This window comes from Cynoglossus semilaevis, chromosome 6, assembly GCF_000523025.1.
Source record: "Cynoglossus semilaevis isolate Cse_v1.0 chromosome 6, Cse_v1.0, whole genome shotgun sequence".
NCBI lineage: Eukaryota > Metazoa > Chordata > Actinopteri > Pleuronectiformes > Cynoglossidae > Cynoglossus > Cynoglossus semilaevis.
Genome location: NC_024312.1, coordinates 979,981 through 1,002,842, shown reverse-complemented (window position 1 = coordinate 1,002,842; position 22,862 = coordinate 979,981). Strand labels below are relative to the sequence as shown.

Here is a 22,862-nt window from a genome sequence, read left to right as displayed (position 1 = left end):
GAGGATATTTGTGGAGACACACTGCTGGCAGCAGGCTTTCTTGAAGCATCAGGGAGAAGTCTTTGTCCTGGCTGCCCTGAATCCAAGATCCTCTCTCCGGACAGGAAAAGGGGGCGAAACGCATGTCTGTCGTCAATCTGGATATTATTTAAAAAAAAAAAAAATCAATTTCATTTTTAAAGAAACTTTTGATCAAACAATCTCTTGCCTATATTCATCTCTTCTTCAGTGCAGACCTACTCCATATTTGCTAAACCCATCTGCCATACTGACTGCACAGACTTCACCTAGTCCTCCAAAAAGTGCGGCATGCATTTGATACTTTTGACTTTGGTAACTTCTATAAATATAACGTAAACAAACACATACAAACCTTCCAAACTTCATATCAGTCTCATCTTTACGATCGGTTTCTTTTGGGCCATAAACGCAGCACATCAGCTTGGTGCGTCCAGCCTCGATGTACGCGGAGCCTTTAGCCTGGCTCACAAGCCCACACCGGACAAACACGGGTCGTACGTCCACCTGATCCCGCTGTCGACCATCCGCTCTGGGCCCGTGGTTCTGCACATCGACCACAGGTTTGGTCAAAAACAGAGACGGACTGTGAGACACTTCTGGCCCTCGTACACGTTTGGTGTCAGTCGGCATGTCCACAGTACGAATAGACGTTAACACTTCACAACAGGATCAGTAGCGTGTATACAGGTACTGCATTGATTTATGTCGTTCCAGAAACACAGCGCGTTGACAACGATGGTTCCGTTTCAGACTGATACCAAAAACTATACCGCTGATAAAATGCCAAGGAAGTTTGATTTAAAATAAAAAAAGAAGTTTGTTTTTAATGATAAAAATGTTTGATTATACAATTTAAACATGTGTTAAATTGTTTTAATTCCAAACTACCTGGTTTTAAAATTATGTTTACGAATTTGTGGAAACTATGGAATAGGAAACCGAAACAATCCTAGTAGAAGATTTATAGTGAAGGTGATTTGGGGGTTTTGGGTTTTGTTTTTTGTTGTTTTTTGTTTGTTTTGTTTTTTTTGGCTTAAAAAATTCCTTCTCAACTAAAAAATAGTTACGTCAGCCTAGCAATTGACAAGCAAAGCTAAAAAGATCGTTTCGTAAAAAGCATATTTTGAAATGTAAATTGTTTATCTTAATAGAAATCTTAAAGTGTAATGTATTATTTAAATACATCTGTAATAATGAGCACCATTGGTGTTTTAAATTCTGTAATTAGACATTAAAAACCTGTCCTAAGCAACCGTAACAAATCTGTTCATATGTATCGACAGAGGTAACAATACCTTAACGAGTGAACTTATTAAATCAACAAATGTTTGTGTAAAATCCTTTATTATCAAGAAAATAATAAAACTCCATTGACATAAATGTCTTTTCCATTGCATCAGCCAAACCGGGGAAGCTGCACCAATGATGCGGCGAGCTGGGTTGTGACTGCCAGTAAAGCTGTCCAATCAAAATCGAGGAATTGTAAAACCGGTTTAATGGCCCAATAGGCATTAAGGGTGGGCGTGTTCACTCTACTTTCCTTCTCGTCCAGCGGCGTGGGCTAAAAGCACTGTGTTTTGGGAGCTGTACCCGATTCATTCTGCAACCAGAGCGACTTCCGTGAGTATTTTAGCCGTCAAAGGCGTTGTTTACATCATTACTATTCGTGTCGCCGTTTTAGTAAATTTCTGTCAGTGCCGTGTGCTGATAGTTCACACCAGAGGTTGGACACCCGGGAGTAGCATGAGTGGCTAACTTTTCCTTTGCTAACGTCAGTCTGTCAGACTGGTGCTACTGCAGTTTCATAAAGCAACATCAGGTTCTCTGGAAGCACATTTAGGATCCGGATATCACGACGAACAGTACATTAAACACTAATTTCAGTCGCTGGACAATTATTTACATCGTAATGGCACAATTACAATTCTAGTTGCAACCTTTAAATATCTAAAAAGCCTGTTTTATTGCATATACTTTGCTGAGTAAGCTGAATTTTTAATAGAGCCGTTGGAGTATTAGCATAACTTCATTTTTATTTATAAATCTACTTTTTTATATTCATGTGTTTTACTTTTCAAAAAAGAACAATGAGTTCCATTACATCAATGGTATTCAAGGCATATTATTGAATATTGTTTCCATAGATAAAGGTATAATTTAATTGAATAGTTATCCACTCAGTTTATGGGTGACTAGCTGATTGGATAATTAGTTTAATGTATCACTCAGGCTAAAAATAATAAAGATATTTTGTATAGAACAGTGTTAGTATTTCAGGAAAACAGTTTGAAATTTGCCAGGACTTAAAGTATTAAGTCATTTGTGTTTATTTAGTAAATGTAACTCACAGAGTTCGCTCTCTGTCTGCTAATGGTATTATCAATAATAACATCCTCACCACACAGAGAAAAATTTCCATCCCATTACCTCAAAGTCTTGACTTCCTCTGGTTGCCATCATAGTGAATTGGTAGCCACGATGGGGAGAGCAGCTGTTTACCGTCCCCCGTCCGGCCCCAGGGAGCTGCATGTACCAGTTGTGTATGTTGTTGCCTTACTGTCTACAAACCAGTGTTTCATGGGAGTTGGTCTTTAACAATTACAGGTGTTTTACTGTTCTGTAGGATGTTGTGGTAAGGACTGTTGGTAACAAGCCAAGCGTTCAACAACAAACCTGTGGTCTTCTAAACTTACATTGAAACTTTTAAATGTACACTCCTGAGATATGAGATTAGAGATTAGATTGAATCACTGAGGTTTGTCATTCTGCTGCGGTGACTAAGACTCTGTTGTCTGTTCCATGTGACTCTGTTGACAAGGCTTCTCACCATAGTAATTTTCTGCTGCCTTGCTCCGTGGATTTGTACTCGCCTCTTTTAATTTTGGCAAATGTTTTATGTGAGGCATCAGAGCTGAGTCTCCTCTGTCAGTTTTAAAGCCAAGACCAGAACTCCAGGCAGGGCCAAACCACCTGTGTTGTGCTGATGCAATATTGCAGTATTATGATGCTGCTGCTGCTATGTTGTCAGTCATAACCAAGACTGACTGACTGACACTTGTCGGCCTGATTGTAGTGTAGCGCAGCAGGAAAATCTTCCCAGGCCGTGCAGGATTCCTGATCTGCTGCTGCCAGTTTACGAGAAGAGCCAAAGGCTAGTTTTGGAAACCACAGAACACCTCTGCTTCAGAAACCTGTTGGAGCACGTGGAATTTTGAACTGACTCAATGACGAAGGGAGGAGTTGACTTAATGGTCGGACGCTAATTGATGGTTGTGGACAGGAAATGGTCGTCAGCAGCTTCAACTTTCTGTCTTTTATCTGTGGAATTGATCTGTCACTTTGAAGTTCAGCCTTAAAATAAGTGTCTTGAGCTAGTTCACTGTTACAAATAAATTAGCTAGCACTATCAGCCGAGATCATGCGTATGATTTATTTTAGTATTTTAAGTATTAGCTTTTACAGGATTAAAAATGGGAAAATGGTTGTATATAAAAATTAAAGCCGCTAGATGGCAGCATTGCTAATCAGTCTGTAATATAAAACAAGTTTTAGGAAAAAGAAATTTTTCATCCAAGCATATTATCTTTTTTTTTGCAGCCTCAGTTTTGCAGCGGCCATTAGCGATTCAGACCTTGACAACAATATATGTTGTGAAGCAACGTTAACCTGCGACTGATGAACGTTTTTGTTTTTTTCTTTTTCTTGTGCGTTTCTCTCAGAGATCTGAATCAAGATGGACTCCTCTTTGAGTGCAGCTCAGATTCGCGAGAAGTTCATCGACTTCTTCCGCCAATATGAGCACCAGTACGTCCACTCGTCAGCCACCATCCCTCTGGACGACCCCACACTGCTCTTTGCTAATGCTGGCATGAACCAGGTACGTACGCCATACTGCAGTATTTTAATCTTTTTTTTTAAATTTTTTTTAATAATTGTACCTTCAGCCATGTACCATCAGCCACCCGTCATTGGAAGTCAACCATATACCATTCAGATACAACTCCGTTCTTGTCCTAATGCATACAGGAAGCAGACTGTCTTGTACAAATATTTGCTAAGTTTCACTACAGTAAATAACATGTAAAAGTAAGAACACGTTTCTATTATTTACTAAACTGAAAGTGTTGGTTAGCTTATCTTCCCAAGGTAATTGTGAATTTGGGTCTGATCTAATCTAATCAACAGGGAGTGCTGTTAGTCACTACACGACAGAATTCCATTCCCACCAATTCATATCTGAGTCTTCATTAAAACATTTCCTGATTTCTGGTCTGCGATGGTGTCGACGGGGGGCCTGAGTCTCTCCAACTCTCCTTGACTTGACACTGACTCTTGAATTTCCTGAATTTTCGTAGTTCAAGCCTATCTTCTTGAACACCATCGACCCCTCCCACCCCATGGCCAGACTGCGTCGTGCTGCCAACACCCAGAAGTGTATCCGTGCCGGGGGCAAACACAACGACCTGGACGACGTGGGTAAAGATGTGTACCACCACACCTTCTTCGAGATGTTGGGGTCCTGGTCCTTTGGGGACTACTTTAAGGTAACGGCTCGCTGTTTGTCACTGTTACTAATGTTTTGGGGATTTTTTTTTTTTTTTTACCAAGTTGTTACAGTTTGTGATTAGTTGTTCCAGATTTTCCAGGACAGTGTTGCAGTGACCTGGGAGCTATAAAAGCTGCCAGCACCAGTCAGCCATAAACCCAGTCTCATCAGTGTCATTTTGCCCCCCCACCCTGTGTGAACAGCAACTCGCCTGTGAGATGGCCTTAGAGCTGCTGACCAAGGAGTTCGGTATTTCCATCGATCGTCTGTACGTCACTTACTTTGGGGGGAGTGAGGCCGCAGGTTTGGAGCCCGACCTGGAGTGTAAACAGATCTGGATCGACCTGGGGTGAGCTCTTCTCTGTGCAGCTCATTTTAGTTCTTTTACTTTAAAATGTACTTTTCCTTCCTCACTGCAGAAGTAACATCAGCCGTGTTCACTGTCTTAATGTCAGGTCATATCAGTCAGTAGTGGTGTGTATTGGAAAGAATCTGGCGTATTACAATACAGCAGCAAAGATACAATATATTGCAATACTATAGGTGTCGCGATATATAGTTTGGTTTTTTGGGGGGTTTTTGTTTAATTTTAGTAAAACAGCATAAATATAGGCGTGACGATATATAGTTTGGTTTTTTTTTGTTTGTTTAATTTTAGTAAAACAGCATAGAAAACACACAATCTCCATTTGTAATCACTACAGAAGAAATATAATAATAAGTTGATATCATGCTGCAGAATATCGATACGATTTTCTCACACCCTTATCAGTCTGTAAAAATAACAATACAGGAGTATCAAAAAAGTTTTAGTTTTTCTAACAAGCTCTATTAGATCGAGTGTTTTAACTATTGTATCATTGAAGCCTTCTTGTACCCTCTACTGGCTGCTGGTAGTAAATGCTGGCTTCTTGTTGACAGATAAACCTCTCCTCTCCACCAGGGGGGAGTGGTTGTCACCACAGAGTCGTCACTTTGACGGTTGCTGGAGTAGACAGTCAGATGTATTTTTGGATGATTTTTTTTTTGTCACATTTAAGTTGCTGGTGTTGTTTACAACCACTCGCTTGGAATTTTACCGCCCGCTCCATCTCTTTTGGGACTCTTTCCACGACGACTCCAGAATTTATCGAAAGCTCTGTTTTTCACTGAGGTTGCATTAAACTGCAGCCACCGTGCAGCTTCTCTGGTTCAAAGTAATTGCATAATGTTGTGATATCGCTCCCCGGGGAACTTCCGTTTTTGTTCTTCCCAAAGTCCCACTTAGTTCTCACAAAAACAGCCCAGATGACTGTTTTTCACTTCTGCTTCAACTTCGCTTCTTCTACTTTTTATCTTGACATGAAAGAGTTTCTCCCCGGTCCATCTGAAGTCACTTTGTCTTTGACGTTGGACACATTGGTTATCAGTCATTTTCTGTTAAAAATATAATATGTCAACAACTCTCGTGGCCACATGGTGGCAGAAGTGATCAGTACTTAGACCAAAGAGCAAAGATCATCGGATGGTTCAATTCCACATTCTTTTTTTTAAATGTAAAGTTGGCATACAGGACCTGAGAACTGTCCAGGGTGTAACCCCGCCCTCTACTGACGATTTATGGAATTCTCTACACCTCCACCGCCATAAAAAAAATGAATGAAAAGTCAATAAATAATTGCCATGTGTCACCTTTTTTTATATGTAAATTTTGTATTTTCAGTCAGTTTAAATAATTTATGTTTATAAATAATTTTCAAACGTGTCTTTGTGCTGTCATTGACAGAACGAGGTCAGTTGCTCTAGAAAAAGACGTGGGATTTTTTTTTAATGTTTTTTTTTACCAAAATATGTCTTTTAATGGGCTAACTGAGTGTTCTGAATCCTCTGTAGAATGGACGAGGCTCGTGTCCTCCCTGGCAGCATGAAGGACAACTTCTGGGAGATGGGAGACACCGGCCCCTGCGGCCCCTGCAGTGAGATTCACTACGACCGTATCGGAGGAAGAGACGCCTCTCACCTGGTGAACATGGACGATCCCAACGTCCTGGAGGTCTGGAACCTGGTCTTCATCCAGTTCAACAGGTAACACGTCTTCAAAGTAAAGGTCACGTACTTAAATATATGTCACAGATACAACCTGAGAGTGAAATTTAAAAAAGTAAATTAGAAAAAAAAAAGTAATATCCCTGCAGTACACTACACTATCCACTAGGTGGTTCACTGTTCTGCCAAGTGAAGACTCTTGACGGACATTGATGAAGTGATAGGCAGTGGTCCAGAGCTGAAATCCTTCTGTTTGTCCTCAGAGAGTCGGAGACGGAGCTGAAGCCTCTGCCTAAGAAGAGCATCGACACAGGGATGGGTCTGGAGCGTCTGGTGTCTGTGCTGCAGAACAAGATGTCCAACTATGACACCGATCTCTTCATCCCCTACTTTGAAGCCATCCAGAAGGTACGTCAGGGCTCCACCTGTAGGTGGTGTGAAGAAGAAGAAAGCGGTGAAGACTAGTTAGTGGCTCATTAACCAGTTGAATGTGTGTTTCTCCAGGGCACCGGGGCTCGTGCCTACACTGGTAAGGTCGGTGCTGAGGACTCCGACGGCATCGACATGGCCTACCGTGTACTGGCTGACCACGCCCGCACCATCACCATCGCCTTGTCTGACGGAGGTCGCCCTGACAACACAGGAAGAGGGTGAGACGATGAAGACAAAATCTGTTCTCTGTGCTCCTTGATGGTTAAAATGAGTCTCTCAGATCTGTTAGTGTAAACGTGAACATGTGACTTTTGAATTGTGTTATTGTGAACCTACCAGCAGGGCTCCCAAATGTATGTGACTTTTGAATTGTGATACTTTGAACCTACCAGCAGGGCTCCCAAATGTCCTGGATTGTTAAAAAAAACAAAACAATTCCAGTCATGGAAAACACATAAAACACAAAAAATCTCAGTACTTATATCTGGTTGTCATTTTCACCTTGTGCAGCTACGTGCTGAGGAGGATCCTGCGTCGTGCGGTCCGTTACGCCCACGAGAAGCTCGGGGCTCAGAAAGGGTTTTTTGCCACCTTGGTTGACACGGTCGTCGCTTCCCTGGTGAGAAATCACTTTACTGACTTTGTCACTGGAACTAAAGGTCGATATTATGGTCCTCATTTCAGACCAGGTCTAAAACTCTCCAGCTCCAGTCTGTCCTCCATCACTGTCCACCTCCACCTGCTTACACACCACCGTCTTCTTTCTCCTCTTCAGGGAGAAGCTTTCCCAGAGTTGAAGAAAGATCCAGAGATGGTGAAGGACATCATTAATGAGGAGGAGACGCAGTTTCTCAAAACCCTCAGCAGGGGGCGCCGTATCCTTGACAGAAAGATCATGAGTCTGGGAGAAAGCAAGACCATCCCAGGTGAGAGCCAGAGAGGACAACAGTATTTTTAATATTGCTATATAACAGTTGCTATTTCTCTTTTTATGGTGTGTTATTATTTTTATGTTATATTATTTTTTACGTTTTATTTGATATATATATATTATATTAATATCGGCCCACCTATACTATTGTCCCCATATATGCATAATGATCTGTAGTTTTGGTTAAAAACTGCTGTACATAAAAGTGAAAGCCACTGGATGGCAGCACTGCAGGTTATTTTAATAGTCAGGGGATCGTATATAGGATGCTGGTGGCAGCAACTCAATATAACTTAACTTCCTTAACCACCAGGCCTCCACTGCCCCACTATATCGGTATTGGTTGATATCGGAATCGGAAATTAACTAGTTAATCCCCAATTTATATTGTACCACGCCTCTTCTGCAGCAGGTGTTGTGTCCTTTGAGGGAATAAAAAAACATCTCTCTGTGGATTGAAGGACATATGACTCAGAGTGGAAACCAGGGACTGGGTTTACAATGCCGCCCAGAATAAACAGGGTTTTCTGGGATTCTTTGGAAACAACCTCCAAAGTTCTTCAGTTTTAAATGATGCCAAGTTCTTTTTCTTTTTTTTGCCTGTCCCGAGGGATGAAAGCGTCCAATCTGTCAGATTACGACACCAACATCACTTTGTCTGGCAGATGGTGTCCTTGCGAAGATCCATTGTTCTGAATCATCATTAGAATTGTTTACTTTTTAACTCGATGACAAAAGTCTCCAAGCACAGTAGCTCCAGACGGATGTCTCTGTTTTCTCCTCCTCCTCCTCCTGCTGCTGCTGCTGCTGCTGCTGCTGCTGCTGCTGCTCAGGCTGCATACCAACCACAGTTTCCTGTCTCCGTCTGTCCAGGTGACACAGCGTGGCTGCTGTACGACACCTACGGTTTCCCCCTGGACCTGACCTCCCTCATCGCAGAGGAGAAAGGCATGGCAGTGGACCTGGCTGCGTTTGAGGAGGAGAAGAAGGCAGCACAGGTGGGTGGATGGATGGATGGATGGATGGATGGATGGATGGATGGAGTGATGATGAGAAAACCCAGTGACTGGTTCACTGTGGTGCTGTGAGGTGAAAGCCTGCCCGGGGCTGTGTCTGGTGTCCGCTCCTGTGGGAGCGCTGTTTCTCCCTGCGTCAGCGCTCTGCAGTATTGCACTGTAAGTAAGAAGCAGAGGCAGCTCACCTGCTGTTTGAGTAAATCCTCATTTACCTTGCAGTCCCGTTCTAATCCCTGGTTGTTTGAGTTCCCAGGGTCATTGATTTTTACAGGCTCAGCCCAATAAGAGTTTTAGTAGGAAGTGCACGTGTTAGGGTTGGCTCTGGTTCACTCTGGGACTGAAGACAGTCAACCTGCAGGTTGATTTACAGTCAGTAACCTGGAATTATTGAAATATATTTCACTTGGAAAATCAGTGAAGAAAAAAAATAATTAAATTCCACAGAAACTTTTGCTGCAACAACACACTTCAGTTTAACTGCATATGAATTGATTTAAATCTTACTATTGAAAATACTACATTTGAATTCTATGATTGTAGACACATGTAGGAATTTTACAAACATTATCTTTCAACCAATCAGGTCGTTAGTTTAAACCAGCTGCTTCCCTGTCATTTGATTGGCCACCTACTCACTTTAGTTGAACTTTCAAAACATTTCGACTGGTTTGATCATTTTGGTGGATTTACGTTGGTGATGTCATGAGTCACTGAGTCAAAGTCGTGTCTGCAGCTGAAATCCCAAGGAAAAGGAGCCGGAGACGCAGATCACATCATGCTGGACATCTACGCCATCGAGGAGCTGAGGAACAAGAACGTCCCTGCCACGGACGACTCGCCCAAGTACAAATACACCTCCGACAAAAACGGCAACTACGGTCAGTCAGACGTGACGGCGCCACCTGGGTGTTTCTGCATTCTCTGTACAGGTTGAATATGTGTGTTGACATTCGTGTGTGTGTGTGTGTGTGTGTGTGTGTCAGAGTTCCAGGAGACCACAGCTACTGTGCTGGCTCTGCGCCGTGAACGTGCCTTCTGTGACGAGGTGACCACAGGTCAGGAGTGCGGCGTGCTGCTGGACCAGACGACCTTCTACGCCGAGCAGGGAGGACAGACGTTTGACGAAGGCTTCATGCTGCGGGAGGACGACAACACGGAAGACGTAAGTGGAGAGGGAAAAAGTAAAATCTCCTGGAAACCTTGTAGTAAATTTCTGTTGGTTATGGTGTGAGACCATGTGACATTCCCAGCCAATCAAAATCAGACATCACCTCAGAACAACTCTTTGTGGTTAAATGTCACCACATGTTTTCATTTTCGGAGGAAAAACTGATAACGATTTTTACAGATATTACATAATTATGCTAATAACGACTTGCCGGGATTATCAGACATCCCTAGCTGTAAAATACTTTTGAGGAACAGAGTGTGAACCATGTGGTGATGGAATAATTGGTGTTAAAGACGTTACTGTTAGTGTTTAGAAGTTTGATCTGATGAAGTCATTTGACAAAAGTACTCTTTAAATAAGTCCAATGTGTTCAAACCTCCCTGTTAAAAACAGTGTAAAGAAGAAAAAATCTCATTAGTTTTATCTACAGACTCCCAAACTGAATATGAGTCACACTGTAAAAATGCAAAAGGAAAAAAAAAAAACACCATAAAAGTTCCCGGAGCTGAAACATTGTTTTTACGTCTAACTGTGTGAAAAAGATAATTAGACGAAATCATCTCCACAGCCCACTCTTTATTGTCGTCTTTATTGGGCTGTCGACTCAATCTGGAAACAGTGGCTGCGAAAAAAAAAAAACAATAAAGAAATCACATTTAACTGAAGGAGACATCGTTTATTTCTACTGCTGGTGAACAAGAGCCTAAAATTGAACAGGGAGACGACGGTATCTCAGTCTGCAGACGGCCGTCTCATCAGTCCAACGACGAGTCTTTCTCGACGTCCTCGCCGTTCTTTGAGGCGACGCGTCTTTGTTCCACGGAACGAGTCGACGCTTTAGAACTGTCGATGAGTGGGTGACAAAGGAGAAGAAGACATTTTATTTCTGACACATTAGAAAACTTTCTGACTGAAACAAGGTTAATGTGTTCTTCAGTCTGTCGCAGAGACACGACTCTGACTGTGTGTGTGTGTGTGTGTGTGTGTGTGTGTTTGCAGAGGATGGAGTTCACAGTGAAGAACACACAGGTGCGAGGAGGTTACGTTCTCCACGTGGGCACCGTCTACGGAACCCTGAAGGTTGGAGACTCCGTGGTTCTTCACGTTGACGAGGTGAGTCGTGTGCATGTGCTCCAATCTAAGGCTTGCGAGTCACGTGTGGTCCGGTCCGTCTTTGACCCTCGTCGTTAACCCTTTCAAATCCCCCTTCAGGCTCGTCGCAGACTCGTCATGAGCAACCACACGGCCACGCACATCCTCAACTTCGCCCTGAGAGGAGTCCTGGGGGAGGCCGACCAGAGGGGCTCCCTGGTCGCCCCCGACCGCCTGCGTTTCGACTTCACCGCCAAAGGCGCCCTCAGCACCGGCGAGATCCGACGAACTGAGGAGATGGCATGCGCCATGATAAGAGATGCTAAGGTCAGGTTTGAAAAAAAAAAAAAGAAAAGAAAAGTGTTTAAACTGTCCTCCGTGCTCTGGCTCAGCTGTAAAATTTAAACTCTCCTCCGTGCTCTGGCTCAGCTGTAAAATGGATGAGTGATTGAAGCAGAACTGCATAAACGGAAGTGTCTCTCATCTCCATGCAGCAGCTCGTCTTCATCCTGATCTCACATCATCGTGGTCATTTATTTCTACATCAATCTTGCAGCCTGTCTACGCCATGGAAGCCCCTCTGGCAGCTGCCAAGGCCATCCAGGGGCTGCGCGCCGTGTTTGACGAGACCTATCCCGACCCCGTCCGAGTCGTGTCCGTCGGCATCCCCGTCCAGGACCTGCTGGACGACCCCAACAGTGCTGCTGGCGCCCTGAACTCCATCGAGTTCTGTGGAGGAACGTGAGTAGGATGCTGAAGAACTGTTGGATGTGAACCGCCAGTCACTCAGTTTTTTTTAGTTTTTTTTTTTCACCCTCCATCTCAGGGCTTTATATATATTTTCCTTGCTGCCAAAGTTAATATCCAGCCCTGCCCAAGTGGACAAACATCAGAGTCACGATGCTGGGTTTAAAAGTCTGGTCCTCGAACACTAAATTCTCCTAAAAGTCCAAATGATCTCGTCTGATTCGCTGACCTTCAGTCTGTTTGGAAAAACACCAGCTTTGTTTGAAGGCTCTTACAGCGACTCTCACCTCAGCTTTTTAGTCTGTTTGTTTTTAAACAGCTTTTTCTCCCAACATCCTCCCCCTCCTCCCCCTCAGTAAACTCTCGTCTTCACTGCCTCCTACTACTTTTGCTCCTCCCACACTGGGAGTTGAGATGGTAATTTGAGCTTGTGCGAAACAAAAGCTTTTTCTATGGTAATGTGTCGTCTCCTGTTTTTATTTATTTATTTATTTTTCCTCTCCCTCCGACTATCTCCAGCCATCTGCAGAACTCGGGTCATGCTGCGCCATTTGTCATCGTCTCCGAGGAGGCCATCGCTAAGGGCATCCGTCGTATCGTCGCCGTGACGGGAGCAGAGGCCCAGAAGGTTAGAACACACACACATTTGTGGAATAGAATTCAACAGTTTTTGTTTTTTTTTCGTTGTGTAGATTTAATAATAAATGATGAAACTGTTGCTGATTGATAACCTGCCAGGATGTGTGTGTGTGTGTGTATGTGTGTGTGTGTGAGGGACAGTGTCTCTCGGTGGTCCCTGCCGAGGGACCGTCACCTGGTGATCAAACTTTGATTAAACTAATTTTTGACTCGCTGTGACCTTCTGGCTGAAGGACAAAACAATCATTTTTTCATTTGAAGACAACAGTCATTTCTGTCAGGCCCTGAGGAAAGCCGATGCCCTGAACCAGGCTCTGTCCGACCTGGGAGACAAAGTGAAGCAACAAACCGCCCCCAACAAGGACGTCCAGAAAGACATCGCCGACATGAACGAGGTGAGACATCGGTCGTCGAAACAGAGGAGAGAACTCAGAGAAACAGAGCGCAGCCCCCGTCACGTCTGTCCATCTGTCTCTCCAGTCCATAGGCACCGCAGTCATCTCCCAGTGGCAGAAAGACGAGATGAGGGAAAACCTGAAGGCCCTGAAGAAGACCATGGACGACCTGGACAGGAACTACAAGGCCGACATCCAGAAGAGAGTCCTGGAGAAGACCAAGGAGGTGATCGAGAGCAGCCCCAACCAGCAGCTGCTGGTCATGGAGATGGAGACGGGAGCCTCCGCCAAGGTCAGACCACGGACCACCTGTTTATTGGCTATATGTTACAGTTAGTCTTGTCTGACTGTAGAGGGGGCTGTTGAGTTGATGTGAGCGTTTTCTCTGCAACAGCACATTATCACCACGGCTGTCAACTGGATAGTCATTTGATTGATCGTGATTAATCACGATTATTTGAGATAAATCTACATTCTTAAATATGACAAAAAAAGATCATCTGTATATTGCTGGTCCAGAAAAACCAATATCAGCAGGTAGAGGTCAGTGTTTCTCACCTGGTTTTATCTGTGACTAATCCAAAATGATGGAATGTAAAATGTCATTATGTTATTATTATAATTTATAAATCTGGAAAAATGTCATTATGTTATTATTATAATTAATTAATTATATTCTATTAATTAATTAGTTAGTGCGGTCGTTTTGACCCATTTAGTTATAATGTTGGACACAGTTAGTGCGGTCATTTTGACCCATTTAGTTATAATGTTGGAGCCAGAACCTTGGAATCTTTTGGATCCAGAAACGGCTAAATCTTTTTTACATCCATAGAACTGTTCCAAACACTGTAGCTGACGGTACATCGTCTGTTGTTACGACAGTGAAACTCCAGCAGCTTTATTCAAATCCAACCGAACAAATTGTTGACGACTTCATCGGAGGTTTTCACAGCTCCGACCTGATTAGAATTCACTCCGCGTCTGCAGTTTTGCACATTTTCCTCGGCAGCGTCTGGAGGCTTATCTGGGTTCCATTGTTGTTGCCAAAGGACCAATTGGGTTCTGTGGTCCATTAGTTCTGACCTTGAGATTCTTCAAGTGCTGATTAGAGGAATTTAAATCCACTCCATTGTTTTCTCCTGCTTCACTCCGTCTTCCTCTGTCGGTCCCTCAGGCTCTGAATGAGTCTCTGAAGCTGCTCAAGTCCAACTCCCCTCAGACCGCCGCCATGCTCTTCACTGTAGACCCCGACGCTGGGAAGATCACCTGTCTGTGTCAAGTCCCTCAGGTGAATCCAAATCCACTTCAAAAGTTGGTCACAAGAAAACTCTGTTGTCAGATCTAACCTTTAACCTTTTAACTAACTCTACAGGACGTGGCCAACCGGGGTCTCAAGGCTAGTGAGTGGGTCCAGGAGCTGTGCCCCCTGCTGGACGGCAAAGGAGGCGGCAAGGACATGTCGGCCCAGGCCACGGGCAGGAACACGCAGTGCCTGCAGGAGGCGCTACGGATGGCCAACGAGTTTGCACAACTGAAGCTGGGAGAAAACTAAGAGGAGAAAATCAAAGCGGGACGATGACGAGAACAGGAAATTATGATGATGATGATGTCGGGAGAACAGCAGGAAACCAGGTGGTGGTTCAGAAATACTGAGTTAGAAACGGTCCGTCCCATTCCTTCAACCTCCTTGTCTTTGTCTCCTCTCTGTTTTTGACATAATCATAATGAAAACATAATGAAACGCTGCTGACGCTCAGCTAAAATAAAATGAGCCACTTTTTGTTTGTCAAAAAAGAAAATCATGGCCGACTTCTCCATTCCCATCTCTAGAAATGACTTGTTGTAACAGACATGTCACTCGGTGCAGATGACAAATTATTTTTAATAATGTTTTGTTTTTTGTGAGCATGTCGTCACTGAATCCTGGTGAAAGAACAGATGAAGAAGTTCTCATCTCATTTAAAAACCACTCTCTGAGCTTCTCCAGACAAAAAGAAAAACATAAAAAAAAAAATTTAAAAAAAAAACTAAAAACCTGGTCTCAATTGGTTCATCTACGTTTACAGGCTGAAGCCGCGGGTTGGTCCGACTCCAAGATAGGTCCAACGTCTCTCCTGTGATGGTTCCATGTCAGTCGTACTTGCTATAGCTGTATGATAGTCTCGCTTTTTAAAAATGATTAAAACTGTATAAAAATGAGAAATTAAAAAATGGTCTCATCGTGAAGAGTTCACGGTTCTGTAACATTAGATATCGATTGGTACAAACGATGTTAACGATGTCTTTCTGTCACTGTAGCTGTGACCAAGTCAGAGAAACATGGGAATAAACGCAACTGGAAAAAAAAGAGCTAATCTCCGAGTGTTGGACTTGACCATCGTCTCCACCTGAACTGATCATCAAAACCTCAGCATCTTCATCTGTCCCTGAACCAGACGTCATAGCAGGTCTCACGACTGCCTCACCTTTCAACTCCCCCTTTTTCTGTCAAACTTCACCCCTGAAACTCTTCTCCAGTCGTTTCACTCTGACTGCAACTTTATTTTCTTCTTCCACCTCTTTTGTGCACTGACTCACAATGAATTGTTTAACAACAAACTCTAGACACACAGAATGTCAAACTCATTCTGGTTCAGGGCCCACATACAGCCTGATTAGATGTCAAGTGGGCCAAACAAGTACCATAATATCAATTAACTATAAATAATAAGTCCATGTTTTTCCCCTTTGTTTTCATGCAAAGAAGTACAAGTATTTTAGAAAATAAAAATATTTAATGAAATATTTTAAAAAATAGCGGGCCAGATTGAGCCCTCTAGTGGTGCAATTTTGGCCCACGGGCCATATGTTTGCCACCCTTGATGTTAGACACTGAATGGTTTGTCTCTGTACGTGGATAAACTGGAGAAGTGTCCAGGGTGAACTGCGACCTGATTGGTTCCCTGTAAAATATTTAGCTGAAGAAAAAGGATGGACGAGTCATTGATTTTTATTTATTTATTTATTTGTTTTGTCCAATTGTTAATATGCTTTTGATGCCAGATCAGACTGAGGTTTTTTATCCACAAGCTTCAATAATTAACCACCACATTAGTGACTGAACCGTCTCCAGGGTCTGAGCCGCTTGTTACCCCGCTCCTCATTTAACAGTTTTTAACCCTCATGTCAGATGAGGCTTTTGTCTTGTGGATCAGCAGCAGCATTGGCAGCAGCAGCAGCAGCAGCTGATCACCCTCCTACTCCTATTACTGTGATGATCCACAGACAGACTGCTGTGGTTCTGCTTCTGTTCACTGAACAACTGCGGCTCATCCCGGCAGGCCGCTGCAGCAGTCTTTTGATTGTGATGCTTTTGTTTTTTTGAGCCATTTTTCACGCCTCCCTCCTCCTCCTCACCCTCCTCACTCCCCCAGCCCCAAGAGCCTGGCTGCTCCATCAAGTTTTTCCTTCATTACCTCTGGATGATGCCGAGCTGTGGAGCAGTGAAGTGGAAAGACGACGGGTGAGGAGACGTGATTGGTGTTAAAGCTCCGTCTCATCACAGTGGAGATGTGATGTTTGTCTCCTCTGACGCAGAAATTGTTTGGTTACAGCAGGAGGCGCTCTCTCTGCAGTTTCAGTGTCTCAGCCAGACAATCAGTAATCAATTCACAGTCACAGTCAGTGAACGCGTCCAGGTTGCCCTGAGACTGACTGGTCATTACACATTAGCCTGAGACTGGGCTGAAAAAGGCAAATATATGTCAAACTAGTGTGAACTAGTGTGAAGAAATGTGATAAAGGCTAGCCATGAAAATAGATAAATAGTTAGCGTTAGCCTACGGATAGCTGTAAAATGTGATAAAGGTTAGCCATGAAAATAGATAAATAGTTAGCAGATAAAAGTTAGTAGTTGGAACTAGGTAAAATACTTACATCTTGTTTAAAAAATCCTAACCTAAACTGTAGCCTTGAACAAGCTTAATGTTAGCCTTGAATAAGCGTTAAGGGTTAGGGAAGTATTGTCGCCCCCTCTTCTTCCAGCCCCATTAGACTACAACTGAAAAAATAAAATTACATTTTATTTTAAAATTTTAAATTTCTATACAGTCACACACATATATAAATTGAACATAGAATATAAAATTACAAAGTTGGGCACTTTTAGTCAAAATAAAAAAATTGAATTAATTTGCTTCTCTGGGCCTCCTTGAGATAGCTTAGCGCCCCCTATTGGGGCTCGCCCCCTTTTGGGAAATGCACCCCTAGAACTAGATAAATGTTACAGGAAAAGAAAAGCCAGCCTAACTGTGATCATGATTTAACTGGCATAAAAAATAGTTTTCTACTAAAACCTGTTGATTTCTGGGTAAAATTGAATTCTGTACCGCCCGCCGGTGTTCTCTCTCTCTCTGTCTCACTGCTGCTCTAAAGATTTAATATTCTATTAATTTCCTGGGCCCAGATTGATTTTTGTCCCACACTGTGAGCTGGCTGGCTCTGACGGAGTTATTTCTCTTGTCTTGGTCCGAGCTCACCAACACCAGCCAATAAGAGCGAATCGATTTCACGCCCAAATACCGTGATGGAATCTCATCTTACTGGCAGCGGATAAAATGGAACAAATAAATTGGTCCAAATGTGAATTTATGACTGTGGAGGCCTGTGATGCCACACACACACACAAACACACACAAAGAGAACAGGTGTGTGAAGATTTATCCCTGTGTTCTGTTAATTTAGTTAGAGCTAGGAAATGCCAGGTGGCGCTGTTATCATCTGAATGGACCACTAACTAGTGTACCATCACCGTATTATCACCTTCTCTGCAGGAGAGACTTTTTGCCTGATTGTCCTCGTTACCATAACAACTGTCATACTCGAAGAGAACAGAAGATTAGCTGCGATGGGAATACGTTTGAATATGTTTCAAATTGAACTTCTTTTTTTTTAATCACTAATGTTTCCACACTGAAATTAGAAATTACTTTTTATAATTTTTTTCTCTCGTATGAATTTCAACGAAAACAAAAACTTGTTTTATTTTTTTAACCCCAGAAGAGTGATTCTTGCCGAGGCAGCCATTTTGGATCCCCGTGGTTCTACTGTGTCCCAAAAAGGACCAGTACAATTGAAACAGGACAATTAACAAATACGTGTAACTTTACTTCACCACTAGATTATGCTAAATATCACAGTTTTCCCAGTGGCGGCAGGTGAAATATATTCTAGGTGGCGCTGTGCCATGTTAAGGCAGTTTCGGCGAGTATCCCAATATTAAAAAGTTGAGGCAACACAAACACACAAATCAACACAAGCTTTACATTTGAAACTTACCATGTAAAAAAAAAATCATATTGACATATTAATGGCGCCATATTAATCGCTATTAAGGCACTAGATTTGACGTCGCTGATTGGTTAAATTTCTGTTGCTATGCGCAAATCTCACTTCAATGATTGGCTGCTGTTTCTAGCGCTCGAGAACTTTCGATGAAGTTCGGCGCGAAATGAGCCGAAATGTATTTTCCCACTTAAAATATGACGATTTTATTATTTTATATTTGAGGTTGTTGTTTGCGGCGCTCAGGTGTGTGTGTGTGTTACGCCGTGTCACAGACTGGAATCAGTTTTAATGTTTTGAGACGAAGACGACGGTTTTTTGGATTACAAGGATTTCTTTTGAATGGAGAGACCAGAACCCGGAGTTTTGGAAGACTTTGTTCCTTTGGACCGTCGTTCTGCGAGGAACCGCTCACTGGAGCAGGTGGTGAAGAAGAGCTGCTCCACATCTGACGTCGACTCCTGACCGGTGAGTCCTGAGAAAACACGAGACTGCTGCGAGATTCACGGTGTTGCTTTACAAAAAATGTTTTTGGTATGAATTCTTGTCAGTTATTTATGCGTTTGCTCTGCTGTTGTTGCTGTTGTAGTTCGGACAGGTTTGAGTCCAGTTCTTCAGTTGTGAAAGTTCTGTCCCAACTTTTTGTTGAAAACCTTTATTCTGTTTGTACTGGTCCATGGTTTGTTACGGCAACGGCTAATTTTTCCAGTAAAAACAAAGACATTTTAAAAAAAATTCGTAATAATAATATGTGGCCCTATTCCACGGACCTGTGGTTTTCCAGCCACCAATGGTTCCTAAAGTTGGGGGCGGAAACCCCGTAGAGGGCCGTAGTTTTTTAAACAAATTACATGGAATTTTAAATAAAATACGGACGAATTTTGAAGCAATGACTCTGAATGTGTGTGTGTGCACGTTAGTGACTCAGAAAACACAAGTTTCAGGCAGAATGGGTTTATTTGTGTCTTTAAAAAAATTGCAAAAAAAGGTAGCCGTGTTGCTAATGGAGCAGCTGTAGATGAGTGACGTCCAGCAGCAGGACAAGGCACGAAAGCAGCAGATGTGTGTCTGAGTGTGTGCGTGGTAGCAGTAAAAACACAAACATGTCCATTAGTCCATCATTGACCACAGCAGACGGACAGACGTCCCTTCAGAGACCAACACTAAAACGGCAGGAAGTACAACAGCAAAACAAAGTCATAAAAGGTTTAAAACCACACAACAGTCAGCAACACATGTGATATTTATAAGCTGAGTAGGCACATTTCTATCCCTCACCTCCTGGGGGCAGTGTAACACTGATCCCTCCTAACACCTTTATATGTTTAGAATATTTGTGAGAATAAAATATATTTCAAATAAAAAAATAATAACAAGGATTAAAAAAAATCACAGCGATGTGTTCCCTTCCCTTGACCTCTGACCTCATACACGAGACATTTCACAAACGGTCATTACAATATAAAGATATAAATGTTTCCGATAAAATACAACAATATAAAGATATAAATGTTTCCGATCCGTGACGAAAACAAAGTTTTATAACTGTAAACAATAATTAACAGGAACACATTTTTAGTATTTAGTTTCCAATCAAAAGTATATATTTTGTTTGGGTTCGGGCACAGGAAATACACTGAAAAAAAAATGCGACATGAATGTCAAGAATGTCTTTACGTAGTACCGATAAACTACAACATTTTGCTGATGACACTGCGGTGTATATATTTTGTTGTTGTTGTTGTTTCAAAAGAATTTTGAAGAATTTCGCTCTAATACTTGACTTGTCGAACACTGTAGGTAATTTTTTTTCTAAATTTAGTCACACCCATAATGGTGTGACTAACGGTGCGTTCAAGGCAAATGTGGAATGAATTTTTCAAACTAGTCTAAAATCAATGCGAAGGCCTGGTGTTTCAGATATAAAGCTGGCCCCTAGGCGGTGGTCTGTGTGACTGATGTGATGGACGCAGTTACATCATACGTCCACTGTGAGTGATCACATCAGCTCGAATATTTTTAACCTCGGAGGATATTCTCTGTTTCATTTCCATTACCAACCATGAGCTAATTATCACCAAAATGACTAATTATCGAAGTCTTTGTAGAACGTGTGTAAAACGTCAGAGAGCAGAGAGAACAGCTGTTGTTCTGTTCACTGTTATGCTGATTTTTAATGTTTTTACAAATCATTTTATTTTGTAATTTCATTATTGCTGGTGCTCTGTCGTTTTAAACCAGAGGTCCCGACCTTTATTCTGTACCAAAGACCAGTCGGCCAGTACCGATTGTTACTGCGGACCGGTTGTTGAATTATCATAAGGATCATTAAATTTTCAAAATAAAACATTTTTTAGACTTCTGTTAGTACCGCAGTCCTAATGACATTATTTTTTATAAATTCCCAGATTATCTTTAAATGAAGAAAGCAAATAGATATGAGTGGATTTTCTTAGAATTAAGTCAATTAGTAAAAAATAAAATACATTTTCTTCACTGTGTCCCACAACCAAATTATTTACGAACCAGTACCAGTGCACGGACCAGAGGTTGGGGATCCCTGGTTTAAATAGTCACTCGAGTTTACCCTAAAATATCCGATATGTCCAATATTGTCGAAACATTTAATTTCCAATTCCGATATAGGCCTGGTAATATTTATTTGTTTATCTGTTCAAACCACTGTATGAGTTCCTGGCACCAACATTCTACATACAATCCCCTGATTATTAAAACAGATGAATAAAATGAGCTGCAACTAGTGACTTCCACTGCTGACGAGTTAAATAGTTCTCAGTTCCAGCAGAGAAGATCTCCTTCAGTCCTAGTTTAAGGTCTTCAGAGGGAGTCAGGAGTCAGGAGTCAGGCTGGTGTGTGTATGGGAGGTGAAAACAAAGCAGGTCTGTCTCGGTCGTTTAAACAGAAAACAAGTCGGTGGAGGAACTGAGTGCAGCGTGTGTGGGAGTGAGAAGCTGCTGCAGATAAACAAGACAGAAGAAACTTTTCATTTTCTCCCTGTCTGAGACACTGCAGCAAAGGGTGTGTGTGTGTGTGTTTGTGTGTTTTAATGCTGGCTTGGTCTAACTGGATCTTCATGCCCCAGCTCCTGGTCTGCACAGCTTCTCTCCCAAATTAGATCCTCGGAGTCCACATGGGGCTTAAACTCTGGTCCAGCAACCAGCCAGCCCCCAAGAACACATCAAATCCCAGGAGCAGAACTTCTGGCCTCATTAGAGTGTCACACAGTCGTCCCCCCCCCATGAACATTTCTATCCGTGAGTGTGTGTGAGAATGAAAGCCGCAGCCGTAGTCCGACGTGTAAATCCGACCGTGTTAGTCTGGCCCAAAGGCAGCTTTGACTGGAATCAAACTGCAAACTCAGAAACCTTGGAAATGCTGGTCAGGATCTACGGAGGTGGGGGGTGGGGGGAGGGGTTAGAAGATGTTTTGTGCTAAAAGAAATTCCCAGAAACGACTTATGGTGTCGCCAACGGTCATCAACGTCGGTGCCAACGAGGCCTTCGCAGACAAACGCTGACATAAAAGTGGAGTTACGACGAGGAGAGCGGCACCGAGGTGTTTGACCTCATGTACGATATGAGAGGAACGATTCTTTCTCCAGTGACGGCCACTGAACACAATGCCCCCCCCACGGCCCCCTGGCTCTAATAGAGCCGTTAAAGTGGTCCTGGCGCCCTCAAAGTGTTTGACATCCCAATAAAGTCTAACGGTGCCACAGGCCACGTCCTCAATCCTGGGTCTGAAGGCCTGCAGGTGTATAAATATCCACAGGTTAGAAGGTGGAGACGAGCCGTAAATCTGCTCTGAGACGTGATGAAGCCGCAGAGCAGGCGCTCGCTCCGCGCTAACGCAGCCGTCTGTGTGGCTTCTGCTCGTTGATTAATGAGCATTGAATCATCGTCAGACGTGAAAATTTTCCGCTGTAGACGGTCCAGGAGCAGAACATCGATTAGAGAGAAAAGTCCCGGAGCTCAGGTCCAGTCGATAATCAGCGTTCGTGGTGAAGCTTCAGTGGGAATGAGATCTGCGGCAGAAGGAATATCTAAGGTGAGCTCCCCTGCTCACTCTGGATGAACTAACCTTCCACCGTCAGGTCTGTCAGGAGGGGGCGCTTTTACCATGCTCCCCACCGAGAAGACGGATCTCTCCATGTGACGAGTCAATCCCGTCTGACGTGTCGGGACTCCGGTTTGGACGGACTTTAAATGAGAGGAGCGTCAACACAGTGAGTTTAAAAGCTACAACGTCTGTCACATTCCCAGCAGGCCTTGCAGTCTCCGCTGCTGCTTATTTCCCGGGGAAAACAGTGATTTTTCTGGCTTTGGCGAGTCGCTCGATGGTCTGAGCTTCGTAGTCGGCATCGTGGACGCCGGTCTTCCTGAACTCCCCGGAGTACCGGTTCTGCTCCCAGTAGTGGTGCCAGTTTCCTCTGCTGTCGGCTCCGAAACCGAAGACATTCACCTGGTGGAGGACCTGGAGTCAGAAGAAGATATTATAACAT

General features: G+C 43.1%; 4 protein-coding genes across 4 annotated transcripts in view; 2 read left to right on the top strand and 2 right to left on the bottom strand.

Moving 5' to 3' along the window:
* Positions 1-789, bottom strand: part of exosc6 (exosome component 6) — a 1,317-nt gene extending 528 nt beyond the window's left edge. The window contains exons 1-2 of the mRNA XM_025056456.1: positions 374-789; positions 1-137 (exon numbers count right to left, since the gene is read on the bottom strand). The exon at positions 1-137 is cut by the window's left edge and continues 528 nt beyond it. Of these exons, the coding sequence (XP_024912224.1) occupies positions 1-137; positions 374-651 (415 nt within the window). The 5' untranslated portion in view covers positions 652-789. The remainder of the gene's footprint in view (positions 138-373) is intronic.
* A 715-nt stretch (positions 790-1,504) lies between these two features.
* Positions 1,505-15,365, top strand: aars1 (alanyl-tRNA synthetase 1). Its single transcript, XM_008311065.3, has 20 exons — positions 1,505-1,641; positions 3,741-3,898; positions 4,377-4,565; positions 4,771-4,916; positions 6,440-6,631; positions 6,856-7,000; positions 7,097-7,242; positions 7,535-7,643; positions 7,800-7,950; positions 8,829-8,953; positions 9,705-9,849; positions 9,955-10,133; positions 11,142-11,255; positions 11,355-11,561; positions 11,791-11,975; positions 12,501-12,609; positions 12,902-13,015; positions 13,101-13,307; positions 14,193-14,306; positions 14,391-15,365. The coding sequence occupies exons 2-20, from the start codon at positions 3,755-3,757 to the stop codon at positions 14,568-14,570; spliced, it is 2,901 nt and encodes a 966-aa protein (XP_008309287.1). The 5' UTR covers positions 1,505-1,641; positions 3,741-3,754; the 3' UTR covers positions 14,571-15,365.
* Positions 15,366-18,640: 3,275 nt separating this feature from the next.
* The window catches only part of sf3b3 (splicing factor 3b, subunit 3), a 58,577-nt gene continuing 54,355 nt past the window's right edge, over positions 18,641-22,862 (top strand). Inside the window, exon 1 of the mRNA XM_008311067.3 lies at positions 18,641-18,808. The gene's annotated coding sequence lies outside the window, so the exon portion shown is untranslated. The remainder of the gene's footprint in view (positions 18,809-22,862) is intronic.
* st3gal2 (ST3 beta-galactoside alpha-2,3-sialyltransferase 2) overlaps positions 19,939-22,862 on the bottom strand; it is a 16,614-nt gene continuing 13,690 nt past the window's right edge. The window contains exon 8 of the mRNA XM_008311076.2: positions 19,939-22,822. Within this exon, the coding sequence (XP_008309298.1) occupies positions 22,649-22,822 (174 nt within the window). The 3' untranslated portion in view covers positions 19,939-22,648. The remainder of the gene's footprint in view (positions 22,823-22,862) is intronic.